The sequence below is a fragment of the Uranotaenia lowii genome, chromosome 1 (genome assembly GCF_029784155.1).
Source record: "Uranotaenia lowii strain MFRU-FL chromosome 1, ASM2978415v1, whole genome shotgun sequence".
In the NCBI taxonomy this organism is placed as follows: domain Eukaryota; kingdom Metazoa; phylum Arthropoda; class Insecta; order Diptera; family Culicidae; genus Uranotaenia; species Uranotaenia lowii.
In genome coordinates, this window is record NC_073691.1 from 166648460 (window position 1) to 166671972 (window position 23513).

The 23513-nt window shown below is 41.1% G+C and overlaps 1 protein-coding gene across 1 annotated transcript; it reads left to right on the top strand.

The window, feature by feature from the left end:
- The first annotated feature begins 25 nt into the window (after positions 1-25).
- On the top strand, positions 26-2624 carry LOC129738116 (uncharacterized). The gene is made up of 2 exons (XM_055729302.1): positions 26-223; positions 1629-2624. Exons 1-2 carry the CDS (start codon positions 26-28, stop codon positions 2622-2624), a joined length of 1194 nt encoding a protein of 397 aa, XP_055585277.1.
- Positions 2625-23513: the final 20889 nt, after the last annotated feature.

Genomic DNA, 23513 nt, shown 5'->3' on the forward strand with positions numbered 1-23513 from the left:
GGAGACAATATTCAAGGATGTCTACATGGACGACATCATAACCGGGTCGGATGATGTCGAAACAACGATTGAACTGCGGAAACAGTTGGATGGCTTGACGAGCAGTGGTGGTTTTCCCCTTCGGAAATGGGCATCCAATAAAATCGAAGTTTTGCGAGGCGTTCCAATTGAACACTGTGCCTTTCCCCAAGCAGAAGGCATCACATGGGACAACGATACGATGGTGAAGGCGTTGGGGCTAACGTGGATGCCAGAATTGGATTGCTTTCGATATCAATTCAATATTCGTCAAGTTGATTCGGATCATCAATGGACAAAACGAAAAATTCTTTCGATCATAGCGACATTATTTGATCCTTTAGGACTTTTAGGAGCAACTATAATCGTCGCAAAGCTTCTAATGCAACAACTTTGGGCTCTGAAGGACGGAAAGGAAAGAAGGCTGGATTGGGACGATACAGTTCCGATAAATGTTCAAAGGGATTGGAATAGCTATTATCAGCAATTGTCAATTCTCAAAAATCTACGGATTCCAAGGTGCATCATACTTCTAAAAGCGGTTCTAATTCAGGTTCACTGCTTCTCAGACGCTTCTGAGAAAGCATACGGAGCCTGCATTTATTTTCGTAGCACAGATGCATCAGGACACGTTGCAGTTCACCTTCTTACAGCTAAATCTAAGGTCGCACCTCTCAAGACACAATCTCTGCCTCGGCTAGAACTGAATGGAGCGGTTCATGCAGCAGAACTTTTCGAGAAGGTTTCAGAATCCATTGACATTTCATTCCCGGTTTTCTTTTGGACGGATTCGACTTGCGTTTTACAATGGATTAAGGCTTCACCGAACACCTGGCAAAAATATGTGGCGAATCGAGTTTCGAAAATTCTGGCAATCACCGATAAAAACGTTTGGAAACACGTTCCAGGGGTGGAAAATCCTGCGGACCTTATTTCGCGTGGAGTTCCACCAGACAGCTTAGAAGGAATGAGACTTTGGTGGGAGTGTCCCACTTGGCTGAAAAATCCACAGGAAGAATGGCCAAAACCACCTACATCAATGGAAGATCCACCGGAGAAAAACAGCAAAACAAATTTTTGTGTTGCATCAGCGAAATCATCATTTATCGACGAATTTTTTACCAAATTTTCATCGTATTCTTCGCTTCTTAGAACAGCAGCATATTGTCGTCGTTTTGTTAACATTATTTGTAAAAACAACAGTAACAAATACCCTAAATTTCTGACCGTGGAAGAAATTCGCGGTGCAGAACGTACTATAATTCGTAAGGTTCAGGAACAGGAATTTGGCAAAGAAATTAATTCGTTAAAACATAAATCAGAATTCCCTAAAGGCTCGAGTCTAAGATATTTCAAACTCCTGATGGAGGCGGATGGTATTTTACGCTTGAATAGGAGATTAGGCAATTCGATGGAACCACCAGATACGAAATATCCCGCTGTTTAACTGGAAAACACCCCTAACTGATCTGATATTCCAGCACTATCATCACCAATATTTACATGCTGCTCCTCAGCTATTATTAAACGTTGTTCGGTTGAAATTCTGGCATTGAGGAGGAAGAGATATCGCAAAAAAGACTGTTCATAAATGCGTACGTTGTTTTAAGGCAAAACCAAAACGCATACATCAGCAATTGGGGCAGTTACCCTCAGCCAGAGTTACGGTTTCAAAACCATTTGCGAAGGTGGGGATCGATTATTTTGGACCAGTATACATCAGCGCAGGTCGACGTAAAGCAGCTTTGAAGACGTATGTGGCGGTATTTGTGTGTATGTGTACCAAGGCAGTACACTTCGAACATGTTGCTGATTTATCAACTGAGAGGTTCCTACAAGCTTTACGAAGATTTCTGGGACGTCGAGGCCGAATAACAGACATCTACTCGGATAACGGAACCAATTTCGTAGGAGCGAGGAATCAACTACGTGAATTATTCCAACTGCTCAAGGATCCAGCGCATCGGGAGAAGGTGTCACGGTTCTGCACTGATGAGGAAATACGATGGCACTTCAATCCCCCAGGAGCACCACATTTCGGCGGTTTGTGGGAGGCCGCAGTCCGTTCAGCGAAATTTCTCGGTGGGCAGCCGGTAGGAGCAGAGGATTTTTCGACGTTGCTGGTGCAGGTCGAGGCTTGCCTCAATTCACGTCCGCTAACACACCTGAGTGATGATCCGCTGGATTTTGCACCTTTAACAGCCGGACACTTCTTAACAGGGGAATCGTTACAGGCTTTACCAGAAGAAGATCTTACTGAGATTCCAATTAATCGCTTAGACCGTTGGCAGCTGATTCAGAGGAAATTCCAAGACCTCTGGCGTCGTTGGCACAAGGAGTACATTTCGCAAATGCAAGCTAAATCAAAACATTGGATCCCAGAGACTAAAATAGTAGTAGGGCGCTTAGTACTCATCGCTGATGAGAACCAACCTCCCATGAGATGGCGATTAGGGAGGATTACGGCAGTGTTCCCAGGAAAGGATGGTGTAACCAGAGTAGCAGAATTGAAAACGGCCACTGGAATGCTTACACGACCGGTAGTCAAGCTTTGTTTTCTACCAATCAACGAAGAACCAGTCGCTTCTGAGGAGAATGTTCGATAAATAGAGTATCCAGTGCATCGAGGGGAAGTTTTCTTTATTTTCAGAAGCATCCCGAATACTTCAGGGTAGGCGAGGATGTTGAGGATTTCATGGAATGACCTTCGTTGCTACCAATGGAAATATATCTCACCGCGTTCTTATCAGTGAGATCGAAAACCCACTACCTTATGTCATCCCATCGGCGAGTGACTGAGTGATACGGGGCCAGCAAGATCACCATACAGATGACCATACCAGCGGGCGAAATTTAGTCTTCGTCAACCATCCGTCGGGAACGCACTGTAGGGGATACCCTTTGCGCTTTTAATTTTTGTTAGCTTAAGTAGAACTTAGAATAATAAATTTATAAGTTAAGTTGAATAAATGTGTTAGTTTCCTAAAATAAATGTGTGCTAGATTCCAAGAATAAAATGTGTTCGCGTTTGTAAAAAACCGTGTGTGAATCATTTGGACAAAGAAACTTCGTGCATGCAACCGCATGCTAACTCAACCACCCGAGGTCATTGAACCTGTGCCTGTGGAAGGGACATCAGGGCTTGCTGGACAACACGTGCGACTCAACGGTAGGACCGAGTTTTTTGCCCTGACCCCAAACAACATGAAAACAAGTGGTTCTTAAACATTTATCAATAAAAGGAAAATATTTTGAAATGTTTGGCTTCATTTTTAACTGTGTCGGTTTCAACCAATTTTTTCTGCTGCCGTTGGTGTTAAATTTAGATCTAGATCAAATCTAGTTTTGTTAACAACTTACCGAACAGCGCCTTGAGAGGAGGGCAATTTGTCCAAAAAACGATGAAGGGATTTTGGTCGAATAATCAAATTAAATAAATCTTCAGTTTAACATAAAAGAACAATTTACCGCGGTTTTTCATCAATTGATAATTTGAATATGTTTTAGGCAATCACCTTGGGAGTGCCGAGTGGATAGGCTGGCGCGAGTCCTGTTTTGGTATAAGAAGAGATTTTTTTGTTATTTCTGATTAAACGATTACTTGTCAGCTGAACAGAAGGCCGTTCAAGTCTGTAAAAATATTTCAAAGTTTCAATAAAACTCAAATTTTGGGCTAAATACAACAAACTTCAGCACATTGATTATATTGATTAAGCTGTGTTTGACCTGTTAACGAGACTTTTGGTTGCTTGGGTCAAGATATGATGGGAGTTTCTTAGAATAGTTCATCGGAGCCTTTCTGAATAATTTAACTTATAACAAAAAGCCTTCTCATGCATTCCAAGTTCTTAAAATCCATTAGAACTGGAAATGTTGCACTTAAAACTATGTACGTTCTGATGAAAGCTCGATATCACTTAGTTAGTACAAGTTAAAACATGATTCCAAAAAAGGGCAAATCGCGATGCCTTATTAAACTAATATGGGAGGTTCGCGATAATCGGCACGCATCATTATTGCATCTGGAACATGGATAAACGGACGATTGCGGGGACCCATCATTTGTAACATGCCCGGTTCGATGCAAATTTGTGTCCATTTCGGGACGTGCTCAGAATTTCTGCAGAATAAACTTCAACCGAAGGTGTGAATGAATTCAAAAGGAGTACCTATACCATTTGTTAAATGATGATTGGTTGCGTGTTTTTCCGGAGAAAGAAAGATAAGAAAAAAAAATATCGCAAGTAACCCTCTTAGGTTATGAAGCATAATCACTATCATTGACCCTGTCGAGTGATCTATATATTTTTAAAGAAACACGACTGTAATGGCAATTTGTTGAAATGTCCGTGGTTTCTCTAAACAGATGACTGGTGCCAAAAGGTTCCCATTAACTAAATCTTCACCTAACAAATCATCATCGCCATATGGGGAACAACTAAATGAAGCGAGATGTTTTTCGGTTGCGGTTTCGGCATTTGTTTGAAACCGACTGCTACAGATGGTGCCACGTGACCACTTATCACAAGTTTTGTTAAACACACTGCACTGTAAGGAGCATTTTGATGGACATAATCAACTTGGATGCCTTGATCTGTACAACGTTGGTGAGTCAGTTTTGAACCATTCCATATTTTCGCAAAACTATAGGAAGTTTAGAATCAACCTAAGCATTGTATTACTTAATTCGATTGTTTAAAATTTAAATGGAAAGCTTGCACAAAACTGATGCTTTCTCTTTGGATGTCGATAACGGCGCCGGCCACGGCCTAGTTTTCAACAGACAGATTGAAAAAAAAAGAAAGGGATGAAATATATATTTTGAACTTGAGAACCTCTGCATCCTAGCGACATAACTTTGGTTGGAAGTGAGATAAAAGGAAATGATTGGGAGAAACTTTACGGTGAACTATAAAAAAATATTTTTCTACTCCGATTAGTTCCTATTAAAAACTTTCAGATCATAATGAGACATGAGCTTGTTGATATAATGGCTACAAAAAAGCTAACATTATCAAGTACTTTTTGTCCATAATGATTTAAAGTAACTTTCCCTAAAATAAATTTAAAAAAAAGTCATTTTATTGTTTAAAAATTTAGTGGTATATCTAGTTCACAATTACCCATTTTCTATTTGAGCGCTTTATATGCAAAACCTATTAAAATGGGGGTGGGCTTAACCCTTCATTTCATGATTTTTTATTTTTTCTCGAAAAAATTCTCAATAGTGCGAATGATGAATACATGAAGGGAAAAATAAGGAAAAAATATTATTTTCACATATTTCGGTTATTTAGCAAAAATATTAATTGTTGCAAATTTGCAACAACATGAAACGGTTACACCTTTTTTTCTTCACACTCGACAACTGGAAATAAATGCTTATTCCTAATTTCTTTTGCACTAATCATAGTTTTCGCACAGGAACTTCGCAAATCTAGATTTCTGGACACCTGAAAGTTAAGAATTTATTTGGGAGTAGTTATGTATGTTGGTTTTCCACCATGGGTGCACGGATTCACCGCAGTTTCTGCCTAAGTATGTGCTCACATGCATTCTTGGACCGACCCCATGGCTTCTTATGTAGGTATATTTTGGAAGAACGAGTCAATCAGGTTACTTAGAGGTATTCCGGCATCCGTGCATATACCTGGCCAGCTGGCAGCTGGTTAAACATTCATATAATCAGTTATAAGAGGAAACACATCTTACCTGTCGGCTTCTTATGGGATTCGAACCCAAAAATTGTCTCGCCGATACCGGGAATCGAACCCAGCCTGCACATCGGAACCAGACTCGCACCAGCTTATCCACTAGACTACAAAGACTCTCGAGAAATTAGCTAGGAGTAGTTATGCGATAATATACCACCTACTGAGGAAATTATTCCTTACGTTTGCTTGAAGGTGCTAAAAAAAACGAACACACACATATAGGATCTCAGTGAAACTTCATGTTTCTTTGAAGAGATCTTATTTACTTAACTCTAAGGCGTACATCTTTCAAGGATTTTATGGCTAGCATCTTACCACCAGACCACGGAAAGAGCACTATATGTGCCGTGATCGGGATTCGATCTCATGGACTCTGGCTTAGATGGCTGGAACGCTATCCTCTAGGCCACGACTGGCGGCAAAATGGAAAGCTTCTTACCTTTACAACTTTTCTGAACATAACCTTGAACAAATCAACACAAATCAATTCCGAAAACGTATTTAAATTGGTTCTGATAAAGATTCTTAATCTTAAATCATACCATAACTATACGCCAGTTTTAATAAACAAACTTGATATTGAAGAGCAAAGTCTCAATTTAGTTTTGAAGGAATGATCCAATTACAAATTACATTAAACTATTAAATATCATTTGTTGGCAAAATTAAAAGAACAATAAAGATTTCTTCGGAATGAGCATTAGAATTAGGAACATGATTCTAAAATTAGAATTCAAACTTGAAACCAGTTTAAGAATAAAAAAGAAATAAAAATAAAACTAAATTCGAGAACAAAAAGTTTCAATTTAAAATCAACTTCCAGAGCTTCCAGGAAAAGGTTGAATAGTATAAATAAAGAGCATTTTTCGTCGATTGATAATAAGAAACGGCTCATACTTTAGTAAAAAATAATGAGCATTGTAATTTTCAATCAAATCATTCATTCATCTCTAAGAAAAAAAAAAGCAAAACAATACTTCAAACCTCGGTTATCGAATGTTGGCAGATAGTACTGAATTTTCAAGTGGAAAAATAAAAAAGCGTATTCGTTGTTTGTTTTTAGATTTTTAAACTCTCTGGATAAAGCCCCGTACTTGAGTTTGAATCACGTTGAATAATATAGAACTTTTGAAAATTGGTGTATGCTTATTTTGCAAGATATGAATGCATCCGACATTTTTTTTTATTCAAAATATGTATTTGTTATACCAATGGGCCGCGGAAACATTTAACATACGCTGAATTACAAATCCTAAATAAGTTAATTATTCGGACCCGTCCTAGTTTAAAGTTTGATAAATTTTGAACTTTTTATAATATTTTTCTAGTTTTGATAACGGTTTAGAGCAAAACTTTTATTTTTTTCACCTCGGGGGCCCTCTTTATTCAGGGGGGGAGGGGGGGGGGGCAATTTTTCTCATCCCCCCCCCTCTTAATACGGCCTGAACATGATAATAAATCATTAATAACGAAAACATTGTCATCGGGAAACAAATACACTGTTTAACGATGCAAGTTTCGAAAACACACTATGGAACCCATATAACTAGCTAGGGTACTACCGTTGCATGGTGTTGCATATTTGCAACAGTTTTTGAAAACCCATTATATCAGAGAAAAAACAAAAAAAAAATCTCAAATTTTGTTTATTATGTAAATTACTTTAGTGGGAATACGAAAATATTTTTTTTGAGTCGAAAAAAAAATTCTCAATATGAATTACACTAGGCCAAAAATTTGAAAAATTAGGCTTTTTCCACATTCCATATTTTTCAGATTCAAGTGGGTTTTTTTGGTTCCTATGAACACTAAAAATATTTTTTTTTAATTGAACGTGATCTTGAAATTATAAATATTATTCCCATCAAAAAAAAATTTTACTTTTTAGCTAAATGTGAAGTTTAGAACAGTTTTAATTAATTGTTGCATATTTGTAACTTTATGAAACGAAGGGTTAATAGCGGCACGCTATCCAAGCATACGGGAAAATTGTACGGGAATTTAAAGAAACAGCTTTAAAATGAGAGCTACATCTGGAGTTTCGAATTGCACTACAAAACGATTTAACCTTATCTTCTGAAATTTGATCTCTAAATAAGTTTTCCAAGATCTGCAATTTTTGCTATAAGCTTCATTGATTCTTTGATTATGCCAAAGTGTATGTTTTACTACTGGATTCATAGCCCTTTCTCCCTATCAACGCGGAAAGGGCTCATGAACTACTATTGATATATTTTAATATATCAATAACGTCACATTTCGCTTCATTTGTCTGATAAGTTTTCAAGATTAAAGGGAGGGTCTCGAATTCCAACCTCTCTTACCTTAGTATGGTCTCTTTTGCTTGATAAGAACTCGATTTATGCCAAACAAAAATGGTAAGAAAGCCCCCCCTTTCCCATTTCCGTTCGCAACTGCAGGAAGGAGGTTGGGATCCCATTTTTTCGCAATCAAAAATTTTCGCTTATCAAATTATGGTTGGTTGATGAGTGTTTCAGCTAGGATGAGTCGATCTTGAATCTATCTTTGAGTGATTGATCTTTTCAACACAGATTTTCTATTTTTTGGATCGATTCTTTAGCATGGAAAAAATCGAGGAAGTAGGCGATGCCTTATGCGAGCCGCACACGTTTTTTTCTTCGTCGGAAGAAGTTTTGTTTCAATTAATTTTTAGTTTCAAAAATTAAAGTTAAAAGGCGCAGAAGTGCAACTACCACTGCGGTTTATGATTGAAGTGAGGCCAGGGGCTATTTTTTCAATAAAAGTGATAAGGAATTTCATTTAGAGTTCTTTCCCGGAAAAATGTAGTGTTCCGGCTGATGGCTGCTGGTGATCGGAGTTGAAAAATTTCTAAGAGCTTGTGTGTGTTTTTGTATGCTTATGGAGAGACAAACTATTCCTTATAACAGTGTTATCTGTTTCGGTTTTTTACACTTCTTAAGAAAGCAAATTTAAAAAGTTCTATCAGCCGTTGTTTATTCAAGTCTTTTTTTCACGTTGTTTTGCTCGAGTTCGGCCAAGTTTCTTCTGTCACGTTAATGGCCAACCTCCAAAAAGTGTTTGAAAAGGTGGAATCGTGGCATCTGATAGTGACGGAAATGTGTTGCCAATAGTTCCTTTGACATGATTTGTTACAAGTGATTAGTTTAGTGTCCATAAATTTGCCTCAACTCCCGGAGCTCAATTTTTTCTGGTTGTTACATGTAAGCTATTGATAAAACGCAAAGCTTTTCGTGGCTTGCTACGATTGCTGATATGTAAGAAGAATCTGGAAAATAAAGGTTCTGTGAAAGTAAGACCTGAGAAGAACTGATAAAGATTTTTTAGTTAAAAACGATTGTGATGAACAGTTGTCTGCAAGAAATAACCAACATAAAAATTCTTCCTAGCTGTCAAAAAAATGTGATTACCTGTGTGAATGTGTGAATTGACGTCAAACTTTGGAAGTTATCGAATAGGTTATCTGGCCGAATAGGCTACTAGGCCGAATGGGTTATTCGGCCGACGGTTAATCAGCGGAAGGCTGTTAGGCCGAAAGGATGTTCGGCCGAACGGTCACTAGGCCGAATGATCATTAGGCCGAAAGGTCATAAGGCCGAATGGTTATTAGGCCGAATGGTCATCTAGGTCTAGGTCACTAGGCCGAATGATCATTAGGCCGAAAGGTCATAAGGCCGAATGGTTATTAGGCCGAATGGTCATCAGGCCGTATGGTCGTTAGGCCGAACGGTCGTTAGGCCGAATGGTCATTTGGACGAATGGTCATTAGGCCGAATGGTCATAAGGCCGAATGGTCATAAGGCCGAATGGTCATCAGGCCGAATTGTTGTAAGACTGAATGGACGATAGGACGAATGGTCACAAAGCCGAATGGTCACAAAGCCGAATGGTCGAATCCGGCCTTGTATCCATTCGGCCTGATGACTATTCGGCCCAATGATCATTAGGCCTTATGAACATTCGGCCTATCACCCATTCGGCCAAACTACTATTCGCCCCAAAATGCAAACAAGCGTTAATATGTCTAATCGGCCTGGCATTCATTCGGCCTTACGACCATTCGGCCGAACGACCTTTCGGCCTAACGACCATTCTGCCTAACGTCCATTCGGCCTGATGACCATTCGGCCTTATAATATTCGGACAAATAATTTTCGGCCTAATGTCCCATTCGGCCTATTGTCCTATTCGGCCGAACATCCTTCGGCCTTTTAACCCATTCGGCCAAGCGACCTTCGGCCTAACATCTTTCGGCCTATCGGCCTTCGGCCGAATGTCCGGGAAAGTAGTTTTATACCTTATTTGATTCGACTCCAAATGACTTTTCTGATTTTTCACTTTTGCGCCCAAAACACGACACTTTAAGCCTAAAGTACGATTCAAAATCTGCTGATGGGCTTCGATAAAAAAAATGTTTGAATTTTTAATTGAATAATATCTGGCTTTTACACAAATTTACTCGGTAGTTGCCCGAATATTGGGTTGAAAATCATGAATTTACATACCCGAATTTTGCCAAATTTTCAAATAAAACAGCCCAGTCCGGATACTCGCAGGAAAAACTCTGGCAACCTTAATCAATTCGATATTAGAGTTCGTTTGACTTCTGTGGAGTTTTTGTAAGCAGATTTAGATACATCGAGAAAACCTTCATTCAGTGTTCGGCATCGCTAACTGAATATTTTGCGCCGCTAATTGAATCGCTAACTCAGTCAAAGTTAGCGATCGTTTTTGGGGCAATGTTTGTTTCCAAAAATATTCCGTTAGCTGATGATGCTTTCCGTTCAGTTAATTGTTAACATTAACACGTAGATTGTAGATCAGGCAGTCGAGTTTTTTTTTCAAAATTTTTGCCTTTTCTAACTAATTTATTCATTTACTTTCTTATATTAGATCAAATTTTCATTGATATATCAACTTGATGGTAAAAAAAACAGGATATTTGAATGGAATTTCGAAGGTTTTCCACACACTTTCGGGGAACGGACGTTTCCGGTAATCAGACGCACCCTCTGACGAGGCAGTTCGTTTATTTTTCGTTCACTTAGCAATCAGCACCATCTAGTGACTATATGCTGAGTAACATTTGAACGAGATACTAACGTATTTGAATTCAAATTCTTACACACGTTTTCTGCTCATTTTTGTTCTAGCTAGACCTCTGTTCTCTGTGGTTATAGGTTACTAAGGGTGCATACAAAATTACTTTTTTAGACTTTTAGAAACAGCGAAAACCAAAGTATTTGTTTTGGAATTCCCGCAGGAGCCGAATCTTGGCAAATCATCATATTTTATACAAAACAACCAGCAAATTCATACTCTAATATCCTAGGGGCCTTGCCACGAGCAGATATGTTATAAGCTCCAAACGCTGGAATTTGTTTGAAATAGGGTTTTTTTTATAAGTATTGTCGTCCATCAGAAATCATCTGTCTCATGGCCTCGGTACCGGCTATACAGCTTACGAGCTCTGGAACTAGCAAAAATTTGTTGTACGAGGTTAGGTTTTAATGATTAATAGCTTGGCAACAGTTTATCGGAGACATTTTTTTTACATTTCAGCGATCTACACTTAGTGTTTTGCTCATTAAAAATTAAACCCACTGGAGAAGGACCTCAAGAGGAGGTGCACTCCCGCGTGCTTTTCCCTGCTCATAAATAGAAAAAAAAACATTCTGGTATGAGACTTGAATTCCCTGATGACCCTTAACCATAGTTGCCGATCATGTTTTTCACTCCAATGCTTGATTAGAACTTTATGGACATTTTTGACAGTTTTTCCATACTTTTCCACCACTCACACACAGTAGTTCTTTGAATAATCAACGGTTTTGCCAGCTATCATTTAATAATGGTGAATTTTGAAAGAAACTGAGCATTTTTTTTCTTTTTCTCTTGCATCGTTAATATCTCAAAAACGCATAAATTTCAAACTAAAAAAAAAGGTCGGTTATTTCTTTTTACAGGCAGCAAAATGCTGTAAAAATTTTTAATGTTCGATTACTAGTAAATGAGCCATCAGCAATAGAAAGTGTACCATTCCTAAAAGAACTAAGCTTTATATAGATTATTCTCCATTTTTAATGTTTGATTTAATCCATTTCTCAGAAATGAGGTTTTATGGATCCCTCTATTTCATCTCAATAGGTATTTTATTTAAAGTGCTGATGCCAAATTCCGAATTTGATAACATTCAGAGTTCAGTGTAAGAAAATTGGAAAATTAATATTTTTGAAAATTGTTTTGCGTGTAGATCCGACTTTCACAGTATTGAAAATGGAACCGTGAGAAAACTTCATTCATCTCATATCACGATGAAAACTCAACACCACCAAACTTATCGGGACCATCTTGATTGAGCCGTCATTAGCAATGCAAACATTTTTTTTCCTTCTCATTACCTCACATCTATCCGTCCCCTTGCTTGTCCACGCCAATCGATTCGGTTCGATCTTGGAAAGTTATAACGCTTAAATTGAGACCTCAAAGAGGTTGTTGCTTTTCGCGGATTGCTGCTGATGCTGCCCCAAATGTCCAAAAATCGTGTCTAGTCTAGTTTAATGAAGTTTAAAAAAAAACGGCCGAAAAATTCCGAACCAAAGTTTATTGTTTGTACGATTGGCCCGATAAATACCTCCATCATCATTAATTAAACGGCAACTTTTTCTGCCGAGCTTGGGCGGATATTTTGGTGCTCTCGATGGCTTAATCTCTCATGAAAGGTGAACTAGCCCAGACCAGACTGCATGCACCATTCCTTGGAGCACACCTGAAGGACCAGCAGCCGAAGTCGTTTTCAATAAAAATGTTTCCAGATTCGTTCAGCATCATTAAAAATTAATAAAAATTAATGACCCAATGAGCGTAGAGTTGCGTCGATCGTCTTGTCTTTTCGCGTGTAGGTTGATTCATAAATTAGGAGAGAAAAAAAAACTTCCACTAGATGTAAGATTAAACCCCACGACGGGACACGATCAAATTTTTGTTAGACCTCTGGTGGACCTCGGAAGAAGGAGAGGGCGATCAGGGAGTTAACAGATTCAATCAGTGGCTAATGAGGTGAATGGCAGGCAGGAGACGGTAGGCTTAAAGCTTATAACAAACTAGTTCAACTGGAGCGAACGCCTTCCTTCGATTGGAACAAACAAACTAACTACTAAATCGCGACCCGGCGTCGACGCGAAGAAGGAAAGCAAAAGCGTGAAATGAACATTACATTAACACGACACCGGACGATTTGTCATAACCGGGGAGAATTTCGACACCTCGTTGTTTACGTTTCGTTGTGTCAGTTTTCTTCGATTCAGGTTTAAAAAAATTTTAAACAATTGTGTGTGTGCAGTTAGACACTCGCTATTTTTGAAATACTCAGAGCCTCAGAAGCCTCTGACATCGCCTTTAGTACACCAGAATGTAAAGTAATAGAAGTCGTGTGGAGAACATCTATCAGATTTAAGCTTTTTTTTTTGTTCAGATTGGAGCTTTCATCTCCAATGCCATCAAGCAAAAAAAAAGCTTAAACCTAAGGAGAAAAGTACGTAGGTCCTCCTCGAGCAATATCCATTTCTCGTGCCCGTAGAGAACAACCGGTCTAATGAGCGTCGTATACAGGTTACACTTCGTGCGAGGGCTAAGTCTTCTCGACCGCAGTTGCTTGTGGAGTCCATAGTAGACACGACTTCCGCTGATAATTCGCCTCCGGATCTCATGGCTCGTGTCATTGTCTGCGGTCACCAGTGAGCCGAGATAGTCAAAGTCTTCGACTATCTCCAGCTCGTCGCCGTCGATCGTGACCTTGTTATTACTGGACAAGCGGGTTCGGTCGGTCTCGGATCCGCAGGCCAGCATGTACTTCGTCTTGGACGTATCAATCATCAACCCAATCCTTCCTGCTTCGCAATTCAGTTTGCGGTAGATCTCCTCCACCGCCGCTGATGATCTGCCGACTATATCAATGTCATCGGCAAAGCAGATAAGTTGACTGGATCTGTTGAAAATTGTGCCCCGCATTTCGCCCACCGCTCGTCGAATAACACCTTCTAGCGCCACGTTGAACATCATGCAGGATAGACCATCACTTTGTCGAAGCCCCCTGGACGATTCGAATGAACTCGACAATTCACCCGAGATCCGCACACAGCACTGCGTTCCATCCATCGTCGCCTTGATCAGTCTGATCAGCTTCCCGGAAAAGCTGTTCTCGTCCATGATTTTCCATAGCTCGTTACGGTCGATCGTTTCGTATGCGGCTTTGAAGTCGATGAATAGATGGTGCGTAGGGACTTGGTGTTCCCGGCATTTTTGGAGGATTCGTCGTAATGTGAATATCTGGTCCGTCGTAGGCCGTCCCTCCATGAAGCCGGCCTGATGACTTCCCACGAATCTGTTTGCTTGTGGCGTTAGGCGGTGGAGTAGGATTCGGGACAACACTTTGTAGGCGGCATTGAGGACCGTGATCGCTCGGTAGTTCTCACAGTCCAATTTGTCGCCCTTCTTGTAGATGGGGCATATTACCCCTTCCTTCCACTCCTCCGGTAGCTGTTCTATGTCCCAGATCCGGATTATCAACCGGTGTAGGCAATCGGCCAACCTGTCCGGGCCCATTTTGATGAGTTCAGCTGCGATACCATCCTTCCCAGCCGACTTGTTTCTATTCAGCTGGCGAATGGCTTCCTTAACTTCACTCATCGTTGGGAGTGGCTCCTCTTCGTCGTTGGCTACGCCGGCGATGTACCTTCCCCCACCGTCTTGATCTCCTGCATGTGCGCCGTTCAGGTGTTCATCGATGTGCTGGTTCACCCTTTTGATCACCTCACGATTGTCCGTCAGGATGCCCCCGTCCTTATCTTGGCACATTTCGGCTTGCGGCACGAAGCCTTTGCGGGATGCGTTGAGTTTCTGATAGAACTTTCGTGTTTCTTGGGAACGATGCAGCTGCTCCAGCTCCTCGAGCTCCTCCTCCTCCAGGCGGCGATTTTTCTCCTGGAAAAGTTGGACTCGCTGCCTCTTCCGCTGTCGGTGATTTTCCATCACCCTCCTACACTCCTCGTCGAACCAGTCGTTCCGTCGAGATCGCTCCACATAACCGATGACGTTCTCCGCAGCACTGTTGAGGGCTGTTTTGATGGTATCCCAACAGTCCTCGAGAGGGGCTTCGTCAAGCTCGCCCTCTGCCGGCAGCGCTGCTTCGACCGATTGCGCGTAGTCTGCCGCGACCTCAGGTTGCTTCAGTCGCGCGATATTTAACCGAGGCGGGCGCCGGTTTCGTGTGTTGTTCACTACAGAGAGTTTTGGGCGCATCTTCACCATCACCAGATAATGGTCCGACTCGATGTTGGCGCCCCGACAGGATCTGACGTAGATGATGTCCGAGAAGTGCCGGCTGTCAATCAAAACGTGGTCGATCTGTGATTGCGTTTGGTACGGTGATCTCCAGGTGTACTTGTGTGGGAGGCGGTGCTGAAAAAAGGTACTACGTACGGCCATTCGTTTGGAGGCGGCGAAATCAATAAGTCTGAGGCCGTTTTCGTTGGTCAGCTGGTGCGCACTGAACCTTCCAATTGTCGGTATGAATTCCTCCTCCTGGCCGACTTGAGCATTGAAATCCCCGATGACGATCTTGATATCATGTTTTGGGCAACGGTCGTATTCACGCTCCAGCTGCGCGTAGAATTCGTCTTTGTCGTCACCGGTACTTCCGAGGTGAGGGCTGTGCACGTTGATGATGCTGATATTGAAGAACCGGCCCTTGATTCTCAACCGGCACTTTTGTGAGTTGATCGGCCACCACCCGATCACGCGCTTTTGCATCTTTCCCATCACTATAAAAGCAGTTCCGAGCTCGTGTGTGTTGCCGCAGCTCTGGTAGATGGCACGACCATCTGGGTACGTTCGTACCGTGCAGCCCTTCCAGCATACCTCCTGCAGCGCTACGATGTCGAATTTGCGGCTCTTCAATTCGTTGGAGAGCACGTGGGTACTGCCCACAAAATTTAGAGATCGGCAGTTCCATGTTCCAAATTTCCAATCGCTAGTCCCTTTTCATCGCGTGGGTCTTTGCCGATTTCCATCCGAAATTTGTTGTTCGTTGTTCGTTGCTTATGTTTTTAGTAGTCACAGGCTCGCAAGGCCCACAGCTAACCCCACTATCTCGCAGGAGGACCGTCGTGATGCTGCTGTTTTGGGTCCCGAACACCACCAGGACGTTGTTGCACTCCGCACGCCGTCCCTGACCTGGAGAACAGACGCGTACGAAGCCCCCTGACTCAGTCTGCATGCGACCAAAGCATCCACCGGGGTTGGGTACCCGATCTCCGCTAAGGTTGCTCGCACCCCAGCTAGCATCACGGGGAGGTAGAGAATCGGAGTTGCAGACAAGAGGTGATATGACCACTACCCGCAGGTTGGGTGTATGGGGTCTCGAGTTGCACATTGTCTTCCGTTCACTAGGCAAAACAACATTGATCAGTCTCTATTTTGACGGTTTTAACGAGTTTTTTTTTATCAAAAAGAATACAAAACACCTTCATGATATTCACAAATGCTAGTTTATCAAGTGCTAAGGCGGTTCGGAATAAACTCAAATGATATAAAATTAATCATGAATCTCTACAAAATTGAACACAGTACTTTCGGGGGCTCAAAAATACTAAATTTGTAACTGTGAGTTCTGTGATATACCGTAAACTGGGGGAGCTGTGATCACTATTATTCTGCAAGGGGTTGCTTTGTCGTAATGCCTAGAAGCTTTAAAACCCTTACTGAGGTGAGAAGTATTAAACATGATCATTGATTGCAGTAAATTCAAACGACATTGGAGGTTATAATTAAATGTTTGTTACAAAACCAGATTTTGTTACCGTTCGTATTTATGGAGTCTGGAGTTTGTGCTCGTTTCCCACTAAACTTAAGGTAGACTCATTTTGAATTATATTTAAATTTATACAACACTACAGACAAACCCCTCACTACAGACAGTATAACACTTGAGTTGTATAAAACACTGGTCTAAGGAAAATATGAACGAGAAAGATAACGGAAAGAGAGAGAGGGAAAGTTTAGGAGGGAAAATAGGGGGTTCGATAAGATATCGAACATGGCTAGTCGATCTCTTGTTGGCGGACTTCAGTGCAGCAGAGTTCGAGGCGTTTCCTAATCGAACTAAAGTGAAAAGTTGAGCGTGATAAAGTGTTTAAAGGAAGGATCAGGTGAGAAATCAAATCATGTCTGGCCCTATAAGCATGTTTTGGGAATTAAAACTATACGATTTCCCAGGACCCGAAAATATTGGCCTGCCTTAGCTGGGTGATCGAAATCTGTCTCAGCCCGAGAATAGCTTGATAGCCTAGACAACCATTTCCGGCTTGATAGTCTCGCATCCTTCATCCGCCCACCACAAATTATCACATCCTGCACGTTCTGCCGAGATCTGACACCGCCTGACAAGATCTGCCACCCTTGTTGCCGAAAATCCCGCCGAACCGCTCTTTCCACATCCTAAGAGCACACGCGGTATCACAAGTGGAAATATAGTTGAACCTCCGAGTCAATCATCTTTACCGGTTAATTCCCGTTGAGCCATCGAGACCAGCAGCCAGCAGCAACAAAACAGGTACCTGTGAATCAAAACACACATACAAAACACACTGACACACATACACAAGGAATTTTGTAAGGTTAGGAAAAATAAACATTAAAAGTGTAAATAAGCTTTGCTCAGTCATTTTCGAAAGGAACTCCGATTTGCCCAATAGATCCAGGAGCCGACCTTGGGATCTCCGTCATCACACGCTCGAGCTCAGCCAACCAAAAGAAGGCCTTGTGTGCCCACCCTCCACTGAGTCTCCAGAGGAACGACCAGGGACTCGAGGGCTTAGGCTTGATCCCTTCTGGATCCGGCAGTAACAATTGGCGCCCAATTTAATAGTGGTCGAACGGCGAATCTGAGTTCAAAAAAATATTTTCAAGATTTGTTTTGACCGGAAAGTGTAGGGGGAATTAAAAATTTAACATTTTTACACAACACACATCATAAATATTAACAGTGACTCAACTTTATACCGCCTCAATACAAACTTCAAGGGGTTAAATTGAACTTTCTAGTGCGCGTACGTGTGTGCAGAATTCATTGATCGTTTGGCTGGTAAGATTCGGCTTCTTAATTAGAATTCTTACTATTTAATGGTAATCGGGTCTTGATTCCTTCATAACAAAAGATTTTTTTGTGATATCATCGAAATAATTAATTGATCTTATTTTTGTTTAATTTTCATTAAAAATTTGTCATTTTTCGTTCAAAGATGGATTTCAATAATCATTATGAAAAGCTCGAAGTAGCACATTTGAGCATCGACGAAGTTGAATATGAGCTTAGAATTCGATTGGTAGAGTTCGAATCGAAAGATCACGAAAGCGTGAAACGTCGAAAATTAAAAGAAGTTATGAAAGCTGAACGTGAAGGCGCAGCGTGCGATGTTTTAAAGTATCCGTCGTGGAAAAATATCAAAGACGAAATGCAATCGATTGTTTCCAAGCTGATCGCGATAAATTCAGTATTAGAATGTCCTAAGGTTGACGCTAGAAATAAAATGAAATTAAGAACAAGATTAGTCCACTTCAAGTTCCGTATTAAACGACTAAACGCTTATCCTAACGCGCATAAATTCGTTTTTGAGATTTCAAAATTGCAAACGGACATCACGAGATTGTGTAACGTCTATTTCCCTATTTTAGAACCCATCCCAGAAATCGAAAACGTCGAAAACGAAATATCGAAAACGTTAGTAGAAGTCAGGTCGGAAATTGGAAACATAAATCAATCGATCGCGATGGAAAACGATCCCACTGAAACGAATCCTCAAGAAAACAGAATCCAAATTATTCAAGGTATGGAACGAGAGTTAGAAACGTCGAATAAACGCGCGAATGAAATTCTTGAAAAACTATCCGAATTCGAAAACGGTAACGCGGAAAGTTTCCCGGAGCTGATAAAAACGTTCAAAGAATTCGTTTTACAATCGACAGAATTAGAAAAATCTAGGCGAAGCAAAGAAATAGAAAAAGAGCATCAAAAGCTTCATGAGCTCGAACAGAAACTGCGCGATAAGAAAAAACTTGAAAAGTTGTTATCGAACCTTGATCGAAAACCGAAAAACGATAAATTAGAAGTGGCTTCCCATAGTCAAGAACATTCAGGCGCGAGATATCTCTCCTCAGATACGACTATTCCAGATAGTATTCCACAGCATAAATCCAAAAGCTCAGATTTTCTGAAAGCTAAAAAGTCGCGAGTAGTAGAGAATATTACTTCGAGTAATACTTCACTCTCTGAATGTTCTTCAGGTGAACTTCCGAGAATGAGTAGGTTTCAATCCGCGTCAAGAAAGTTTGATAAACCACGTAATGACAACCCACGAAAACATCGTAGCATTAAATCGAGAGAATCTCGTAAGCATAAAAAGCTCGAGAGTGAGTTTGAAACAGAAACTCAGGAAAGCTCAGAAATGGTCTCCCAAAGTTCATCTTCTGAAAACTCTGCTTCAGAACATCGTAGGCATGAGAGAGTTCGTAGACGGTTTCGCGAAAGAAACATAAAGCGTATCCCCATTTCTGAATGGAAATTGAAATACGATGGCAGAGATGAGGGAAGAAAATTGATAGACTTTCTGAAAGAAATTAAAATGAGAGCAATGTCCGAGCAAGTTAGCGATCGAGAGCTGTTCCGATCAGCAATCCATTTGTTCGCAGGTCGAGCAAAGGATTGGTTTTTAGACGGTTATGAGAATTGTGAGTATAGAACCTGGTCCCAACTGAAGCGTGAGCTAAAGCGTGAGTTTCTGCCACCGGACTTGGACTTTCAGTTGGAGTTGCAAGCTTCCAACAGAAGGCAAGGCCGGGGGGAAAAATTCATTGACTTTTTCCACGATATGATTAAAATTTTCCATTCTATGATCAAGCCTCTTTCTGAACGAAGACGATTCGCCATTATTTGGAGGAATCTTCGTCATGAGTACAAGAATGCCATGACAGGCGCTAACATTCGCACTCTGGCTAAACTAAAGCGATACGGTAGAATAATCGATGAAAATAATTGGTATCTTCATTCAAAACCTAACGAAAGTTTTAACAAATCGCGTTCGAGAGAAGTCAATGAAGTATATACAGCGAAAGATAAAAATAGATCCGAATCTAATCAAACCAGAGTTTTTCACAATTCAAATTTCCAACAGAATCAAAAACCGAAAATGAAATCGGAATGGGAACAAAAATCGCGAAAACAGTCTGAAGATAGAAGAAAAAGCGTAGTAGAGCGTACCTGAGAGGGCAAGTTGACCACTTAGAACCAAATCCCTCAAACATCCATCCTATTACAGACACTTTTGAAAGCTTCGAAATGAACAATTTTTCACCTTTTTCTGAAAGCGATTATCAAAACGAACCCGATTTAAATGAATTATTTATCTACCAGAATGGAGACGCACGCCCATTTGTTCGTGTGAAAATATTAGGAGAAGAAGTGATAGGACTGCTAGATAGTGGAGCACAATGCTCTGTTCTAGGCCTAGGATCTGATTCATTACTAAAACAGCTTAAATTAAAAACCCATTCTAGTTCAACTACCTTACTCAACGCAGCTGGGATATCATTGCCTGTGATCGGTTGTGTTGATTTACCATTTGAATTCGATAACAAAATTAAAGTTATAGCAACGTTAATCGCACCACAACTTAATCGAAGATTGATAGTGGGAGCCGACTTCTGGCAAGCTTTTAATATCCGTCCAACTATACATGATCACTTATTCGAAATCGATGAGATAGCTACACCAAAACAAGAAATTCAACTCACTATTTCTCAGAAAGCTCAGTTAGAGAACATAAAGAAAATGTTCAAAGTTGCCATCGAGGGAGAACCCCTCGGTGTAACACCAGTTATTTCTCATAAGAACGAAATAGCAGACGAATTCAAACATTTACCACCTATCCGAATTAACCCATACCCAACCTCACCGCATATGCAGGGGAAAATAAATCGAGAGTTGGATAAACTTTTAGCAGAGAGAGTTGTAGAGAAGAGTAATAGCGATTGGTCACTTGCCACAGTTCCGGTTATCAAACCCTCAGGGGAGGTAAGACTGTGTCTTGACGCCAGGCGGCTCAATGAGCGTACGAAGAGAGACGCTTACCCTCTTCCGCACCAGGAGCGGATACTGAGCCGATTGGGGAAGAGCAGGTATTTGTCGACAATCGATCTCACGAAAGCTTTTCTTCAAATACCCCTCGAACCAAACTCGCGCAAGTACACTGCTTTTGCCGTGCTGGGGAGGGGGCTCTTTTCATACACCCGTTGCCCGTTTGGTCTTGTCAACTCAGCATCCAGTTTGGTTAGATGTCTAGATATCGTTCTAGGGTATGGCGAGATGGAGCCGGAAGTCTTCGTTTACCTCGACGATATCGTCGTGGTTAGCGAAACTTTCGAAGGCCATGTCCGTGCGTTAGAGGAAGTAGCTAGTCGTCTGAAAGCAGCAAATTTATCAATTAATATAGACAAGTCAAAATTTTGTATGAATGAACTCCCTTACTTAGGATATTTACTGACACCCGAAGGCCTAAAACCTAACCCGGACCGTATTGAAGCGATCGTAAATTACGAACGGCCAACTTCAATTCGAGCTTTACGGCGTTACTTGGGAATGGCTAACTACTATAGGAGATTCATTCACAACTTCAGTGATCTAACCTCTCCTCTCACGAACCTCCTACGTAAGAAACCTAAATCCATTGTGTGGAGTGAGGAAGCAGAGCGATCTTTTATTAGCATAAAAGAAAGTCTGATTTCCGCTCCCATTTTATGTAATCCCGATTTCTCGAAAGCTTTCCAAATACAGAGCGATGCTAGTGATTCAGCGATAGCAGCTATCCTGACACAGCAACATGAGGATGGAGAGAGAATCGTAGCATACTTCTCTCAGAAACTTTCCCCAGCCCAGCAAGCTTATGCTGCTTCTGAAAAAGAAGGTCTAGCCGTGCTGTCTGCAATCCAAAAATTCAGACCCTATATCGAAGGAACCCATTTTATCGTCGTCACGGATGCCTCTGCTTTAACGCATATAATGAAAGGGAAGTGGAGAACTTCATCGAGACTTAGCCGCTGGAGCATAGAGCTACAGGGCTATGATCTCACAATAAAACATCGTCGCGGAAAAGACAACATAGTGCCCGATGCACTATCGCGGGCTGTTGAGAGCTTAGATGTCTCCAACACCGCTGATTCGTGGTACACACAGATGGTCGCGAAAGTTGAGGAAAACCCAGACGAAAAACTTGATTACAAAATAGAGCAGGGAAAACTTTTTAAGTTCGTACCTACGCGTAATGACGTTCTAGATTACACCCACGAATGGAAAATCTGTGTGCCACTCGAGTCGCGAGAAAACGTTTTGAAAAAGCATCATGACGGATTCATGCATGCAGGATACGAGAAAACTCTAGATCAACTTCGACGATTGTATTTCTGGCCGAAGATGGCAGCAACCGCGCGAAAATACGTACAAAATTGCGAAATTTGTAAATCGGTAAAACCCGCGAACACGTCACAGAATCCTGAAATGGGGAAACAAAGGCTAGTCACAAAACCATTTCAGATTTTGTCAATTGACTATATACAGTCCCTTCCGCGCAGTAAGTCCGGTAACGCTCATTTACTCGTGCTATTAGATTTGTTTTCAAAATGGACAATAATGATACCGGTTCGCAAAATATCGTCGAGTAGTGCCATTAAGATCATTGAAGATCAATGGTTTCGAAAATTTTCCGTTCCTGAAATAATTATTTCGGATAATGCTTCATGCTTTATGAGCCGCGAATTCAAGAGTTTCTTAGATAAATATTCCGTGAAACATTGGGCTAACGCGAGACATCACTCTCAAGCGAACCCAGTCGAGAGACTCAATCGTAGCATTCAGACCTGTATAAGAACATACGTTAAAACCGATCAGCGAATATGGGATACGCGAATATCAGAAGTAGAGTACGTCATAAATACAACGAAGCATTCATCAACAGGATTTAGCCCGTATAGGATTTTGTTTGGCCACGAAATTGTCGCGAGAGGTGATGATCACCGCAAAGAAGTTGATGATGATACGATTACTGATCAACAACGAATCATGAAGAAGCAGACTGTAGATAAGAAGATCTACGATATTGTCTGTCAGAACTTAAGAAAAGCTCACGAACGTAGTCAACACAATTACAATTTACGATTTCAGAAATCAGCTCCCGTTTACGAGGTAGGACAACGAGTTTTTCGCAGAAATTTCGCGCAATCTTCCGCCGCGAACGCGTTCAATGCGAAGCTGGGATCCGCGTATCTTCCGTGTCGAATTATTTCGCGCCGCGGAACTAGCTCGTATGAGCTCGCCGATGATCAAGGCAAAATAATCGGTATCTACTCAGCCTCAGATCTTAGACCCGGTGTACCCGAGGGTCAATGACCCGTGTTTGTTTTGATCCATCATTCGTTTAAAATTAGTAAGTCGCGTTTGGTGAAATATGACATACTATTTCGTCATGTATGTCGTGTTTTTTTTACTACTCTAGGGACGCCTAGTAGTAGATGTAATAATGTTGCGTTAATCCGTTTTGTCGAAGCATAATTTAGCAGGAATGCTTAATTCGCGATAAGTCCAAGTTCGACGTAATCGAAGTCTCTTTGTCTTTCCGTCTATCCTTATCCTCCATCTTGCATTTTATGAAGAGTCGCGTTATCGAAAATTCTAAA